This window comes from Chamaea fasciata, unplaced genomic scaffold (assembly GCF_029207755.1).
Source record: "Chamaea fasciata isolate MVZ Bird 193981 ecotype frontalis unplaced genomic scaffold, bChaFas1.0.hap1 SCAF_1, whole genome shotgun sequence".
Lineage (NCBI taxonomy): Eukaryota > Metazoa > Chordata > Aves > Passeriformes > Sylviidae > Chamaea > Chamaea fasciata.
In genome coordinates this window covers 113,531,900-113,548,128 of record NW_027094086.1, presented here as the reverse complement: position 1 = coordinate 113,548,128, position 16,229 = coordinate 113,531,900, and the positions used below count along the sequence as shown (strand labels likewise).

At 50.2% G+C, this 16,229-nt stretch overlaps 1 protein-coding gene across 1 annotated transcript; it reads right to left on the bottom strand.

The window, feature by feature from the left end:
• Positions 1-532: 532 nt before the first annotated feature.
• On the bottom strand, positions 533-5,420 carry EOMES (eomesodermin). Its single transcript, XM_066194198.1, has 6 exons — positions 4,607-5,420; positions 4,075-4,229; positions 3,673-3,794; positions 3,048-3,206; positions 2,892-2,953; positions 533-2,333 (listed from the first exon to the last, which is right to left on the bottom strand). Exons 1-6 carry the CDS (start codon positions 5,365-5,367, stop codon positions 1,598-1,600), a joined length of 1,995 nt encoding a protein of 664 aa, XP_066050295.1. The 5' UTR covers positions 5,368-5,420; the 3' UTR covers positions 533-1,597.
• Between the last annotated feature and the right edge of the window lie 10,809 nt (positions 5,421-16,229).

The following is a 16,229-nucleotide window of genomic DNA, read 5'->3' as shown; positions in this document are numbered from 1 at the left end:
GGGAGAGCCCCGGCCTGAGCCCTGCGTTTATTTTGTTTGCAGCCGGGAATCGTTAACAGCTTAATCCCATTACTGCCTGCATATCCTCAGGAAAAGTCCCGCTGCCGCAGGAGCCGGGGTTCAATCGCTCTGCCAGAAGCTTTCCCCTCAGATAAGCGGGCAGGGGAATTTCTTACCTTGTTCCGGGAAGCGGAGGGGGTGAGAAGGGGGCGGCGGGCCGAGCTCGCACCTCGCCTGCCGCAGGGGCGGGGGAGGTGGGGTGGCAGGGGACAGGAGCCCGTCGTATTTTGGAGCCGGGAGCTCCCGGCTCGTGCAGAAGATGCACAGGACAACCGTGGCAAAGCAAGAGCCAAGAGACTTTTTCAAAGAAAAAGCAAAATTAAAGGAAAATTACACACAGAGAGTGCAACAGATAAAGTGTCAGCAGTGCAAAGGATGATTAGATTTAGGGATGACAACTCAACCCCTAGGACTGTGCTCCCTCCTCCCCTTTTGGGACACCCAGCAGAGGCAAAGATGAGGCAGAGCCATATCCGCTTATGCTTGGCACCACCACATTTATTAAAAATTATTAATATGTACATAGAAAAAACAAAACAGAAACAAGTTTCTTGGGAGGGGAAAAAAGTTTGTGGTCCAGCTGCTCTAGGGCTGATCAGTTTAAAATGGCTGAAAGTATAGGCAGGAATGGGTAAAGTTACATCACTTCCAGTTTCATACAGGGCAGCTGAAAAAGTCACTTTACGTACACAAATAGAAATCTCGTTTTGCAATGCTTCATATGCTAAGTTTGATTAGCCAAAAAAATGCCTTTTGAACTTCAAATCACCGGATGTCCTTCCAACTGAGCAGCTATAGGTCAACTATTTATACATTATTCCACAATATTCTACAGTGTACCTAGACAAAACACAACTGTACACTTTGTTTTTGGCCACCTCAATAACGGTTAGGCTTTTGGGATGGAGGCAGGGTTTTTTTAATGCAAGTTCTAAACTAAGAAAAGTCAGATTTGGTTGTAATCCTGTCATTGACAACAAGACCTTCAAGTTAAATCCTGCCTGGCAAGCAGGCCTCATTTTGGCATTTTCTGCCAAAAAAAAGCTGTAGCTGAGCAATATCCAACTCAGCCAACTGTGTTGTGGATGTGTTGAAAAAAACAGCTCAGTCTAAAGCAGAACATAGCATTTGTGCAGTTCCCTGCAATCCAGTTCCCCCCTTTTATTAAGCAGGGAAGAAAATTAAATTTGGCATCCCACCCCCTCTTTCCTTGCTCAGGACTGCATAGATTTGATCAGGCCTCTGAGCCAACCCAAGCTGTACACTTTAGTGTCTCCAATAAATATGCCACACACTTAGACACTAGAGTCCTCACAGCTTCTGCATATGGTTCCTTCTAAACAAGGGGAAGAATTCTCCCATGGTTTGCCCTTTCCCTACTTCTGTTACCTGCAGTCAAAAAGCTTTGGCACCTTCTTTAGAATTGCACACAACAACTCAAGGTGGAAGGCAAGAGTCTTTTTGGCAATTTTAATGCAAAAAAACCCAAGGCCACCCTGAAAAAAAATCAGCCAATTAGAATAAAAAAAAAGATGCTTTAAGAACTAGTATAGAAAGCATAGTATCCCATGCCTTTTGAAGTGTCTTTGCTATAGTCCTCAGCATTAATGTCTTCACATTTCATTGTTGGGGAATTTTCGTTGCTGGAAGTGCTAGGGGAAAGCCGTCTTCTCTTACAAGCACCTGTGTAGACCCCAGAATCATTGGAATCTAGAGACTTTATAGAGGGTGGAGTCTCTATCCAGGACGAGCCGATTTCTTCTTTCACCTTGTCCTTGGAAAGCTGGTCTTCTGTGAATCCCGGAGGACTTGTTCTTGAGGGCCAAGTTAGTGCTGGCGGCATTTTCCGCTGGTAAGAGCCCCTGCTCCCCCAGCCTGCCATGGATGGAAATGTCGGGTCGGGGTAGTATCCCAGGGCATGGGATGTCTGAAGGGGAAGAGATTTAATGCCGTAAGGGAGCAAGGTGCTATGAGAATACTCCGTCTCGTAGGAGTTCATGTCCAGCTTGTTGGCAGTGGGCTGCTGCATGGGCGTCACAAACCAGCGCTGAGGGGAGCTGGCCACCTCCTCGTTCTGCTGCGGGGACAGCAGGCCATTCGTCTGAGGAACGGTTCTCTCGCCGTTGTAAAACCTGGCCGGGGGCAGGTTGTTGACAAACTGTTCTTGGAAGAATGGCTGCACGCTGTACCGGGCGCCAGGGACGATCTGGTGGGATCTAGGAGAATCCGTGGGAGATGGAGTTAATCTGTCATTTTCGGAAGCTGTGTACATGCTACAACATAAAAGAGAAATACTGAGTGTTTTTCTTGGCAATTTCAGTATGACAGTAACACAACACAACAGCACAAACAAAAAGAAACTAGATATTTCTTAATTAGAATCATGAACACTTAATTGGATCTGTCTGATGTAGTAGGTGCTTTTCCTAGACCTTTACAATGTGCATTTACATTAGAAATGTAAATTTCCTATTACTGCTACAAGGAATAGCACAAGTGGAAGCAGAAAGTAACTATTAGGCAAGTCTTCTGCAGACAGTTTAAAGAAGCTGCCTGTTTTGTAGAGACACTCGTATGCTGCTGCTGGTAAAATCTGCGGTGCAGCTGGGTTCTGCTAGCACAAGTTTCCTACCTAGATTCAGAAGCCAGCAGAAAGACAAGCCATCTAGACAATACACTATTCAGACATTTTAACATAAGAAAAATTGCCAGAACAAGTACTGGTGCCGAATAACTGAATTAGTGTCTAAAGAAAAATCCTTCCACAGACATTTCATGCCAGAATCATGCCTCCTAGACTGACATCTGCAAAAGATAAGAGTTGTACTTACGAGTCATAGTTGTCTCTGAAGCCTTTTGCAAAAGGATTATGGTCAATTTTGAGCTGTGTAATCTAAAAGTGAAAGCAGAATATATTAAGATGAGATGCTGAAGCCACAAGTCAATTTTCTTCTTAACTGCAATTTTATACATCCATGCTTACTTACATCAGTGTTTTGATATGCTGTAACTGCTATGAACTGCGTTTCAGGGAAAACAAACGTTTGAGTCTTTGAGGAATCATTCAGATCTTCAACACCATCCTCAGTCACTTCCACGATGTGAAGTCGGGGCTGGTACTTGTGTAGGGACTGAAGTACTATCATCTAAGAAAAAAAAAAAAACAAAAAAAAACTAAACACAAACCATGAAAGAGACAACATCTTTAGACAAACTGCATCTAACATTAACAGACCTATTTTACAGCATGACATTTTCTTCCTGTAAATTGCAATCTCTTAGTTTAGAACTGGAGCAGTTTTAACTGTTATCAGGAGCTGAGTCACAGCTTGCAGCCCCGTTTCACTAAGAGCTATCAGCTGCCCTCCCACTTTTTGAACAACTCCATGGGATCAATATATTGGCTAAAACTAAAGAATTTCGCCCATCATCTCCCAACATTTTTAACTATTTCTTACGGAGAAACAAAGAAAACGAGTTCTGTGACCCAGTTCAAGAAGGGAACGAGTCACAAGCACAGTGATCTAGCGGCTCGATGAAATGCTGTAAAAGCCCCAGGACTCCCCCGCTGAGCCACCAAGAGCTCCTCAAGCCTCCCTCCCCCCTCCTTACCTGCGCGTTGTTGTTGTTGGCACCCTTATTGTTCGTTAGCTTCAACTTCCCGAAAGAAATCTCCTGCCTCATCCAGTGAGCCCCGGTGTTTGGCGACTCGGGGTGAACGTACACCTTGTTACCTGTGGAAGACAGGCCAGTGAAACGCCGGCTGGGCACGGGGCTTCGTTCCGCGCCCGCGCAACCCCTCAGCTCCCCGGTGGCCACCCTCCCAGACAGCCTCGCACACCGAGGGGCAAAAAAGAGTCGCAGGACGACCTTAAAGGCGTAGCTCGTCCCTCAGCAGGATGCCGGGTGTGGGGAAGACCCTGAAGGGGGGGGTGAGGGGGGAAGGGTCCTTCCTTTCCGAGAAACCGACCCGCGGGGAAAGAGGGAGAGGAGACCCCCGGAACCTGCACCAACCTTGCATGTTGTTGTCAGCTTTGCCGCAGGTCACCCACTTGCCCCCCTGGAAACGCCAGTGGTTGGGGTCCGCCAACACCACCTCCACGAAGACGTTGTAGTGGGCCGTGGGGTTGAGGCCGGTGATGTTGAAGCTCAGGAAGGGAAACATTCTCCTGGGGAAAAGAAGAAAACCACAAGGCACGGTGAGGCAGGCCGAGGGAGGGGGCGCGGGCTCGGGCGGATGCTGTAGGCGGCCTTGGGGTGCCCCGTACGTCCGGGCACCAAAGAGACCAAGGAAGCATGCGGCCAGCCCTAGACGACCCCCGCCGTGTCTCCCGGCCGCCATGTGTGGGGAAACTAGGGAGTCGCATCTCGGGGAATGCATCCCGGGGCACCACCGACGGAGAGAGCGCGCACCTCCTTCCCGGGGGAGCGGACAAGCGCCGCCCGACACGGAGCGTCCCCGAGGATAACACCTCCCACCCCCGCCCGCCATTCCCCACCACCACACCACTTCCCCCCGTTTCCACCATCCCCTGCTTCTGCTTACCGGCCTTGCTTGGTGATGATCATCTCCGTCTGGTGCCGGTGGAACTTGAGCCAGAGGGGCCGGTTGCAGAGGAAGACCTGCGCTCGCATCCCCGGACCGGCAGCCGGCACCCCCAGCGCCCCGAGTCCGCCGCAGGAGCCCGACGCCGGCGGGTAAGGGCCGTAGAGGGATCCGCCGCCCGTCGTCTGCCCGTATTGGTACCCGCCGCCGCCTCCGAACTGCGCCCGGCCGCCGGGAGGGCACACGGCGCCTGGGAAGCCGCTCGGGGACAGCACGGAGCCGTAGGGGTAGCGCGGCCCGCCGGGAGGCTGGTAGACGGAACCGTGCTGCGCCGCCGGCGGGTACGGGAACAGGGCGCAGGGCCCCCCCAGGTCGGCGGCGGGCGGCCCGGGGGACTGCAGGTAGTAGCGCTCGGGGCTCAGGCTGTCCATGGAGTAGCGAGCGGCGGCGGCCGGGGGCAGCTCCTCGTCCCCGCATGGGGTGGCCTTGCGGCCGTCCGGCTTGGGGGCGGCGAAGGGCTGCTCGACGGCCTCTGCTTCGCCCAGGATGGCGGGGGCCGCTCCAAACTTCTTGGGCATCTTGTCCAGGTCGAGGCGCGGCGGCGATCCCGGCCCGGGCGGCCCGCGGGAGCCGCCAGCAGCGCCCGTCCCGGCTCCGGCTCCCGCTCCGGCGGCTCCGCCGCGCCCGCCGCCCTCCAGCGGGTAGAATGGGGCGCCCGGCAGTGTCCCCGCCGCCGTCAGTAGCGGCTCACCCAGCTGCATCCTCGATGGGCGGTGCGTTCGAGCTCCCACTCAATCCTGAGTCGACCCCGACCCGTGGCCACGCAGGGCTACGCTTCAGCAGGACTCCGCCTGGGCGATTTATACAGCGCGCCGGGCTCCTCGGGCCGCCGGGGAGGGGCTTGCCTCATCGTCGCCCTCCACCCCCGCCGGCCCATTGGCTGGGCCGCGTAACACTAATTTAATTAGACAGCTACTAATTGGAACAAGTCACCTGTGACTTTGGTGTGCGCCCCGTCCCCTTCCATGGCCCCCCTTCCCGCAGCCGGGTACCCGAGGGGCTCTGGCCTGCTCCGTGCCCCCACGTCGCTCGGATTGAGGGGAACTGCAGCATCACCCCATGGTGGCTCCGGTGGAGGGCCTGGATTCCCCTCTTCCAAAAAAAGTAAAAACCTTTTGCGGAGGTGGCACGGTCCTACCGCTCGGGCGCGTAAGGAAGAATCCCCGGGGCTGAACGAGAGATGGGGGCGGAATGGAATGGTTTGGGTGGGAAAGCCGGCACCCGTCAGGTAGGGAGGGCGGCGATGAACCGGGCCTCAGGGACGGGGCGGGGGTCGCTGGCCCCTCGAAACCTCCCCGCCGGCCGCCTCGCCGCTCAAACAGTTCGGCTTGTGTCTCTGCTGAGTCCAACAGCCTCCTTCCTCCCTCTCCGCTCCCTGAGCAGCATCCTTGTCATGGGGTTAACACGTTTCACCTTATCTGTGGGAAGTGACGGGTTCGGTTCGCAGTTCCATTTTTCAGGAACTCGGCAGTCGGTTTCTCACAACCCGCGTTCCCCTTCAGCATCTCCCACCGGGAAGGCAGATTTTTAATTGAGGCGGGTGCCAGATCTGTTTGGCGCTTTCTCTCGGTGCAAACCCCCGTGCCTTAAGCCCCAAAAGGGTAGGGAACAGCGCTTGGGAAGGGGTAGATGCCCGTGTGATTTTGTGGAGCGAGCAGAGCCGGCGTGAATGATTTGCATTTACAAATCCGCAGCCCCTCGCCCTCTGCCCGCCCCTGGCCATCTCGCGGGGAGCGCTGCAAATACCTGCCTCCACCTCACGGCTGAATTTTAAACCAGACCCGCTGAGCGGCCGGGATTTCGTTGCCTGACGAAGGATCCGGCCCGGCTGGAGCAGCCCAACTCTGCCGCCCTCCTCGCCGCCTCGGCCCGCTGGCCGCCCGCTCCCGCCGGGCCGCGCCGCATCGGGAAACCGAGATAATGGGCGAACAGCTGACCGCGGGAGTCGGGGCGGAGGCGCTGCCGGAGCCCCGCCGGGATGCGCATCCTGCGCAAGCCGGGCGCCGGCAAGAGTGGGCGGCGGGGCACCCCCAAGGCCGGGAACGGGCACGACTCAACCCCCACCCCCGGTGGGAGCCGAGAGACGTGGGAAGCGGCCTCTGCTGTGCCCACCTCTGGCTGCGGCCACACCGGCGGGAGCCTGGGCTAGGCTGCTGACAGCCGGCAATGAAATACCAGCCCCAGCCCAAAACACACGATCTCTCAGGGATAATGTTTGTCTCAGTTTTTGCGTGGATCTCGTTCGACCGAATGAAACAACAAAAATGTGTAGGAAAAGTCCGACGCGCCGGCACGAAGCGGACCAGGCGCTGGAACCGCGAGGTGCGCGGTGGAGCCGAGCTGCCCGGCTTTGAAAGCAAAACAAGCCGAGGAGCATCCTGCCAGGCGCTGCCGAGGCCGAGCCGCTGCGCCCCTTCCCGCGGCCGGGGAGCCCCGGTGCGGCTCCTCTCGGCGGGGCCGGCCCCAGCAGCCCGATCCCTCGGGCTCTGCCTCTCCCGGCCTCGGGCAGGAAAGGAAGGAGATTTTAAAAAAACACTATGTAGGTTTTAAGGGAGTTAATTTTATGGTCTTACAGACTGAAAGGGACACATTATTTCAAACATTCCTTCGGGTGCCGCATAGTTCAAGGCTATTGCAGGTTTTTTCCCCCAAAACTCAGGTAATCTCGCGTTCATCTAGGCAAGGTAGAGAAGCTTTCGATGTTGCTTGGGATTCCTGCAGGTTGCACCCGAGACGGGGGCATAAAACGTGTAGCTGTCCCGGGAAAGGGACACCCTTCCGTTTTGGTTCGAAATACGCCCGGGATGAAGCTCTCCCTAACGAACGAAGGATTGATGAATCCTTCTCAGACCTGGGGCTATTTTCAGCTCGGCTCGGGAGAACAGCAGCCTGGCTCCCAACCCTGCCTCGTACTCCGCAGCTCCCGCCGAGCCAGGGCTCCGGCGGCGGTGGCGGGGGAGGCCGGGGTCGCGGTTGCCCCCCGGGAGTCCCGTCGAACGAGACTGCCCGGAGACCTGCGGAGCTGCGGGAGGGAACCTCCGTAGCGCGGGGGCTTCTTCATTCACTCTGTACGCCGAGGAAAGAGCTGTAATTCACTCCTTCCCGCGTCCCGCAAAATAAAGTGACCACAGTCACCTTACAAAATTCTTGGTACTCAGTATTTGTCACTCCTATCGCCTGCCAATCTACCGTCCCTGGGAATCAAGGGGGCAACCGGGGGAATGTCCCCTCCTCCCCCGACCCCCTACAAACCGTCTCCGTCCTTACTCCTTGTCCCGGAGCCCTACGGGCTCTGGACAGGGACATCGCCGCAAGAAGTTGCGGGATGTTTTAATCCTGTGGGATCGGAGACTTCTGAATGTGTCCCGCAGCCCTTTAGATGTTATCTTAAAGATAACGCTGCAGAAACACCAGAGTCTGGTGAAGCAGAAAGGAGCATGTTAGGTTTGTAAATCTACCAAAATAACCTCTAAGCCAAAAGGGAAAAAAAAAATAAATTTAGAAAGAAGACGTAGGTCTTTGAAGGGTTACAGATTATCTTGTTTCCTTGGGCTTTATTCAAATATATTCATGGGGTTTATTCAAATAAGGAGCATCTCTGACTCTAAAGAAGCTGTTCTAGAAGAGCTTTTTTTTTTTTTTTTTTTTTTTTTTTTTTTTTTTTTTTTTCTTCCTTCAGCCCAAGTTACAGCAGTGGAACACTGGACTGAAATATTTAATACTTTGCTTTTGGGCTGGGATTGAGACCTTTCCTCTTTCAGCAGGGTATTGGAAAACAGCCTCCACTTCAACAAATTGCTTGGACTCTTGTGACTGAAACTGTACAAGCGAAGCACCCTGCTCAGGAGGGCCTAAGAGGAGAAATTGGGAACAATGGAATCTATCAGGCTGTTACACACTTACATATACACATATGTACATATGGAAATCCACATATCACCATTTATAGCCATATATGACCTTTATCCTTTTAAATATGGATCTGGATACATACACACAATTCACTGGATCCATATGGAGACTTTAAAAATGTTGGCTATTAGTATGACCTGTCTCACTATTCCAGTGCTGTAATCTTTTCCTGAAGTTCTGCCACCATGGGCAGGATTCACAGGTATTTCCTTAATGCTACATCTGTGTAATTTCAGTGATGTAATTATTTCTTTGTTTGATTTTGGTTGAAAACTATCTGTAAGTTTCTGTATATCCTCTTCAATTTGCCAGCATCTGGTTCCCAAAAGGGCTTTAATACTTTCACCTTTATGTCCAGTTTGCGCAGAGATTTTGCAGATTTTCTTTGTATTTTTCCAGTAAATCATTCTGTTGGGGTTTTTTTCCCCCTTCAACTTAGACACGGAGTATCACACTGCCAAATGAAGGAAGACACTTTTAACTTCCACTTTTTCACCATGTTTTAATGGCATTTTTAAAATCACTAAAGCTGGGATTTTTCAGATGTGGTCAGTCAAATATTAGTGCTTCCCTTTTATATTCTTGGTATCTTTCATTTCACAGCCATTGAGTCCTTACAGCACTCAGAAAAATCAAGGAGGTATTCATATGGCTATGCAAGGCTTGGCATTTCAGCTTGTCACTGAACTTTGGGGGCTGTTTCTATGAAGAAGCCAGTTACACCCTCTCAGTGCCCAGGGACTTTCTTCTGTCACATGCAGTCAATGTCCATCTCTTTCATGGGAATGTTAGGAGAGTGAATTAACTGAAAGTGCTCTTTATTTTCTGATGAAAACAAGTCCTGCCATAGCTGCAAAAAAACATCAATCCATTTTAGTTTATGCCAAGTGGGATTTTCAGTGTGCAGACATACACAGTCCCGAAGAAACAATTGTAGCTTAAAATCTGCTCTGAGCCTGAGAAAACTTGAACCCAAAAGGGTTAAAAAGTAGTCAACTCTTGTTGAAACATATATATATATGGACTTTAAATAGTGGAAATCAATAGCTCTACAAAACCAGAGAACTATTATCTTTAATATTGACCAGGAAAGGTGTCACATTAACAGCAATTTTACCCTTCAGTAATGATTCAATTTAGCTGCCACTTTCTTTAAAAAGGCAGCATACAGACATACGTATTTTTTAAAAATGGTCATATGTAGACCTAAACCCCACAATAAGGGCAGGGCTAATTTATTAAAAAAAATCAGAAAGTAAAGAATAGCTCTTTCCAGCTAAGGTATACAAAAAAGAAAGAACAGGCAGAAGTCAATGAAGCAAGACCTGGAAGAAACAACTCAGTATTTGAAAATAAAGTGATATTCAAAGCAACCTCATTAGTCACTTCTTTTCTCCTCCTTCAGAGAAAAATAGCACCTAAAAATCTTTAGCTGTAATTTTAAATTAGATGGAAATGCAATGGTTAGTAAAAAATATTCAAAGTCTTATCCTAATTGGTAAAATATGGACAGACAGGGTAAACATATTCAATGCTTGAAGTGGATTTTTGGCAAAGGCTAATTTTGCTAGGTAAGAGCACACAACTTTCTGTCATTGGGACTATGGTACCTTATTGGCTAAAGAAGGAAAAAGAAAGTGTGTTCGTGAAAGTGTAAGTCTTTGTAAAGTGAATGTCTTTGTTGTTTTGACAAATATTTGGGGAATCTATAGTAAGGAAGATGGGAAAATTATTAAATTGTTGTTAGCTTCCAGATTATTTTCTTTGCTCCAAATGGAATTGTAGAAACTTAGTGAAAGAAATAGACTGAAATTAGGATCACAAACACAACCATAGCCATGACCAGCACTTCATATTTTTAATATGGCTCATGGCTTGGGCACGTGCACACTCTGCTGGGTGAAAAAACATCTGGATGGCCAGGCCCAGAGAGTGGTGGTGGTCTGAGTTACATCCAGTTGTCAGCTGGTCACAAGTGGTGTTCCCTAGGGGTGTCCTAGGGAACAGTCCTTAGGGCCAGTCCTCTTTCATACCTTTATTGATGATCTGGATGAAGGGATCGAGTGCACCCTCAGCCAGTTCATGGATGATACCAAGCTGGGAAGGTCTGTTGATCTGCTGGAGGGAGAAAGGCTCTGTAGAGGGATCTGGACAGGCTGGATTGGTGGTCCAAGGCAAATTGTGTGAGGTTCAACAAGGTGAAGTGCCAGGTCCTGCGCTTGGGTCACAAGAACCCCACTGAACACTGCAGGCTTGGGAAAGAGCAGCTGGAGAGAAGGAAAGTGGCCCAGTGGAAAAGGACCTGGGGATCAACAGCTGGCTGAATCTGAGCCAGCATGTGCCCATGGCATCCTGGCCTGTATCAGCACTTGTGTGACCAGCAGGACCAGGGCAGTGATTGTCCCCCTGTGCTTGGCACTGGTGTGGACACACCTCAAATCCTGTGTTCAGTTTTGGGCCCCTCACTGCAAAAAAGATATTGAAGTGCTGGACCCAGTCCAGAGAAGGGCAACGAAGCTGGTGAAGGGTCTGGAGCAAAATTTATGCAGAGCAGAGGAGATAGCTGGGGTTGTTAACCTGGAGAAAAGGAGGCTCAGAGGGGACCACACTGCTCTCTACAACTGCTTGAAAAGAGATTGTATCAAGGGGGGGGGGGGGAGCAGTTCCTTCTCTCAGGTAACAAGCAATAGAATTAGAAGAAATGGTCTCAAGTTGTGCCAGAGGATGTTTAGTTTGGATATTAGGAATAATTTCTTCACTGGAAGGGTTGTCAAGCATTGGAACAGGCTGCCCAGAGAAGTGGTTGAGTCACCACCTCTGGAGGGGCTTAAACAACTTATAGATGTGGCAGTTGGGAACATAGTTTAGTGATGGACTTGGCAGTACTGGGTTGGAGACTGGACTACATTATCTTAGAGGTCTTTTCCAACCTAAACGATTCTATGATTATTTATACATAGGGATCTCCAAACAGCTCTTCGTAAATGCTTGCTTTTTCACCCTTCAATAAATTTAGTAAGGGTTGCCTAGCACCTTTTCCCTGGTTTTAAAGCAACATTGCCTAATCTCGTATAGATTTGTGCCCATAGCCATCCTGCCAGTCACACAATAAGGATGTGAGAACATAACAAGATCCATGTCCTGGGTGTGACAGCCACAGATCTGGGCAGTTTGATCCTATTTGTATTTACAGATCTGTTGCAGACAGTTTTAAAGAGCTAATTTTTCCTTGCCTCTCCTGCTTTGTATGCGAAATGACTATTTAAAAAGCTTTGATTCAGCAATCACAGTAATTAATATTAGCAGCTCAAATCCAGTAGAAAGATGTTCTGTTTTTTTATTTTCTTGTGTTAAAAAGTACAATTTCATCATGTGAAGGCCCTGATAAACTTCATGCTGCTCAGAGCTTATGATGTCAGAGCTATGAAATATTTCCTGCTGATAACATAATAGCTGAGAAATATGAGTTTTGGAACGTTTGGGGTTTTGTTTGCTCTCTGCGCATTTGGTATGAGGCGTTCAGTGGGAAAACAATTAACTCTAGGGGTTGAAAAAGCAAATAGCAGTGGGCTACAGTGTAATTGCAGAAACAATGAGGAATTTCACCTGGTATTATTTGTGACAGCAATCAAATAGCAAGGCCTAGCAGGGAAGCACATATTAAATAACTGCGGTCTGCCATAAAAATAAGCAGAAAGCAGAACGGGGACGACATATGCACTCTCTGGGAAGGTGAGAAGATAGCTATAGGGTTCCCGTCCCAGGGAGGGCTCGGGCTTGCTAGCTGCCCGCCCCGGTTCCCACCAGCATCCCACTGCTACCGGGGGCGGGATGGAGCCAGCATCTTCCCTTCCAGCCGGTCTGCACCTTTTGTCGGGGTAACCGGGGCGGGAGGAGCCCAGCGGAGGAGGGACCGCCGGGGGACCGTACCCCGAAGGTGCCCCCGCAAGCGGTCGGGGGTCTGTGACGGGGCCGCGGGGCAGCTCCAGCCCCGCACCGCTGCCCCCCGGCGCTCCCCGTTGCGAGGGCCGGCAGCAGCCGCCAGGACGGGGCGGGGCGGGACGGCGGTGGCGGGGAGCGATCCCGGTCGGGAGCTCTGCCCAAGGCCAGCTCCTCGCACGCTGCTCCGCAGGCAGTTTCAGGCTGGGGGGTGGTGGTGGAGGGGGACGAGGGGACATGCTGACCTCTGCCTCTGTCCCCGCTCTTTTGACCAGTTTCGAAACATCGCTGTCAAATCTTCCGACATTGAGGACCGACCGGGCGCACCTCGCCCCCCGCCGCTGCCGTGGGGAATCCCGACAGAACCCGCTGCGGCCCCGCGAGTGAGCCCCGGCGGGCAGGCGGACATGGCATCCCCATCCCCATTGCTAGAGCGAGATCCGGCGGGCGATCCGGCCGGATTAACGCCGGCCGCTTTGAAATCCGGGTGCCGCAGTGATCCCGGGTCGGGGTGCTTAGGGCTCTCCTTTCAATTGTTAATTCCCACTAAGCGTTTGTAAGTACCTGAGCTCACAGACCTCCGCGCCTTCAAAACAAGGGCATGCACGCAAATAGCTCCAAAATTACCCCTCTGGGTACCGGCAAGACCAAAGGCACAAGCGAGCGGAGTCGTTAGGAAATAATTGAAACAAACGGGCACTTTCTTTGCCACGTGAATTTCAGCTGGGAATCCCGTTGGCAAGAGCGGCAGTTTCAAAGGTGTCCACACCTGCGGAGCCTGCGCCGGCCGGAGCGCGGAGCCCGGGGGGTCGCCGGGCGGGGGGGCGGGGTTGGCCCCCGGCTCTGCTTAAATGTCCCGAAAGAAGAAGAAGAAGAAAAAAAAAAAAAAAAAAAAAAAAAAAAAAAAAAAAAAGCCATCAAAACAACTTCCATCAGAAATACATTAGCTAAGGAGGAAACGGCTGTGGACACCCCGGTGAGATACCTCCTCACTCCGGGCAGGAGGGTTGGTTCCCCGCCATTGGCACACCAGTCCTGCAGAACTGTCCTCCCCGGTTTTGTTTGTTTGGTAGCTGAGACTTGGAATATACACAGCAGAAGAAATTATCTTCCTTTACGAAGAAATAAAAAAGATGTGACCTACATCTTCACCCCTGAGCCCACCCAAAAAAAACCCCCTCGCAACAGAACCACCACAATTTGCTTTTCAGTGACCCAAGGACAATGCGAAGTAAATGATCCCTGCATCACTTCTCTACAAATAAGTTCAACGTGAAGTATGACCTCTGTGTTTTCTAGCACTGATGACTGTGTTGATTCCTAGCACATTAGTGAGGGAAAATTTTAGCTTGAAGAATCTGAATTTTACAGATGAGTACAGACAAATTAGCAACGTCACAGAGGATCGTTAAACCATATCACAAATGCATATTCTTTTCATGTTGCTTTTTTGGTTTTCTGTTTTTCTGGGGTTTGTTTGTTTTATTTTTACTATTTTTCCCTTTTTCCACTATTCACATCTCAGGCAGTTACTGGTTCTGTTGCCCACGGCTATGGATTGAAGGGCAGAAAAGGATGTAACAAATAGGGAAAGGTTCTAAATAAAAATACAGTGCCCTTAAGGTACAACCCCATTAGAAAGTAGCAAGGAACTTGGTCTGAGCAGTCAGACCCTGATGTCCACATGGTGGTGAGGCCTTGGTAAACATAATGTTATCATGGCAACATTTCTACCTAGTTTACACATTATTCAGCCCTACTCAGGCTAAAATCCCACCTTCCAATTTCTCTTTTATGTAGCCTAAGGCATAGGGTTTGATAGCTTGGGAACAACAGGGCAAGTAAAATACAGAGCCTCGGGATGATGACAGAAAACGGGGGCCGTACCCTTCCGTCCTGCAGATGTCTTCCCAAGGCTGTGTTCTTGCTGCCCGCAGGGTGGATGTCCTTGGTTCCTGAGAGGAATGCCTGCCTCTACTGCTCCTCCTCCCAGCCTTTTCTCCTAAATGACACGTGAGAGTGAGTCAGAGATAAGCAGTCGGCCCGTGAGATATCGCAGCAAAGCAAAGGACACGCTTTTCCTTCGGCCCGGGAAGATACGAGAACAGGAGCTTTTTACCCGCGGGACAGATGGTGGCCACTAGCTGAGCAGAGCACGGGCCGCTCCTCCTCCAGCCACCGACCCTTGGAAAAAAGAGTGGGATGCCACAGGGTCTGTGCTGTGGTAACAGCAGCAGTCAGGACAGTGAGCAGTGATTAGGAAGTGGCAGTGCCGGACCCAGAGGAACTTTGCCGAGCAGGTTAAGCGGTGTTGTGTTTGCTCTTGAGCCACTGGCTGGATTGGGATACTGGTGTGCTCCTGCCAGGCAAGTGCTCTTAGTATCCAGCCTTCAGCACTTATTTAATCGCTTCTCCACAAGGGGTGTAGTCGGTGGGAGGTTCTAAGGGATGGATTTTTAGTGCATTGCCTGTCTCTGAATGCTAACAACTCTGGGGACCATTTGATGAAAAGCGGATATTGGCAGACCCTGAGTAGAATAAATGCTGTTTAAAAATCCACATTTTAAAAAAATAATAAAAAATCCTGCTGCAAATGTGGAATACCGTCCCACCAGGTAGCCACTACACAGGTTTCAGAAAAAAACAGAGCAAAGCAAGCCTGCGTTTCCATCTGGTAGCAAAACAACTCTGGAAGTAATTGTCCATTTTGTTTCACCTTTCTCCTCCTGAGGTTTTGGGTCTTGCCTGTCACATTTCACCATCGACCAGACCTCACTGAGAAGCTGTGGGGTGGGTGGTGCCGCCGAGGGCAAGACCCGTGTGGGGAGCAGCAGCAGCACCCGCTGGGGGGACACGAGTGGGCACCACTGAGAGCCTCTGTCCCGGTTCGCTGAGCACTCCGCCGGTCCCTGGGGCTCCCCGATTCTGGAGAAAGTGGCCAATTATTTTTCTGTCTGAAAGAGCCTGTGATGTGGCAGAGAATGACAGCTCCAAGGGAGAAAACACCTCTTCATTAAAAAGTGCTGCTAAGCACACTGAATATCCAGATCCCAGCACCCAGTTGCACAAAGGTTAGCATGAGAGCCAAGAAATTATGCATCTTCACAGATATTTTTGTACACACACATACATATGTGTATATAATGTACACGCAGACACACACACACACAAACACAAATATCTACAGGCTCGCTTTCAACACAGGGTGGCCAAAATCCTTTACGTTCCTATTGAGACAAAACTCCTGCTGAAGTCAAGTTTTGCTATCAGTTTTGATGTGCTAGGAATCACCTGGAAAATAAAAATTGGTCATCAAATGCAAGAAGAGAGTCAGCTCCATCAAAATAAATGATTAGGCATTTGATGAGAAAAATATTAAACAGAAAAGAAAAAGAAATAATCTCTCTTTTGCACACCTCTCTTTGAGAGGCCACAGGAAGAGAGGGTCAGGCTGCTATATTTTGCAGGTTTTGCTTTATTTAATTTCATTTTAGTGATATAATGATGGCAGGAATTAATTTTAATGAATGAGAAAATATTTCTAAAAAAAGATACAAGACACATATGAATCATGTGACAATGAAGAATTGGGTTTCCTGGTGAGGCACATGGTGTTGTAGAAGAGAACCACTGATACCAAAGAAAGATCAAAATGGAAGCTGCATTTTAACACCCTTCTTTTTCTTTTCCTTCAGAAATTCTGAAAGGCTGA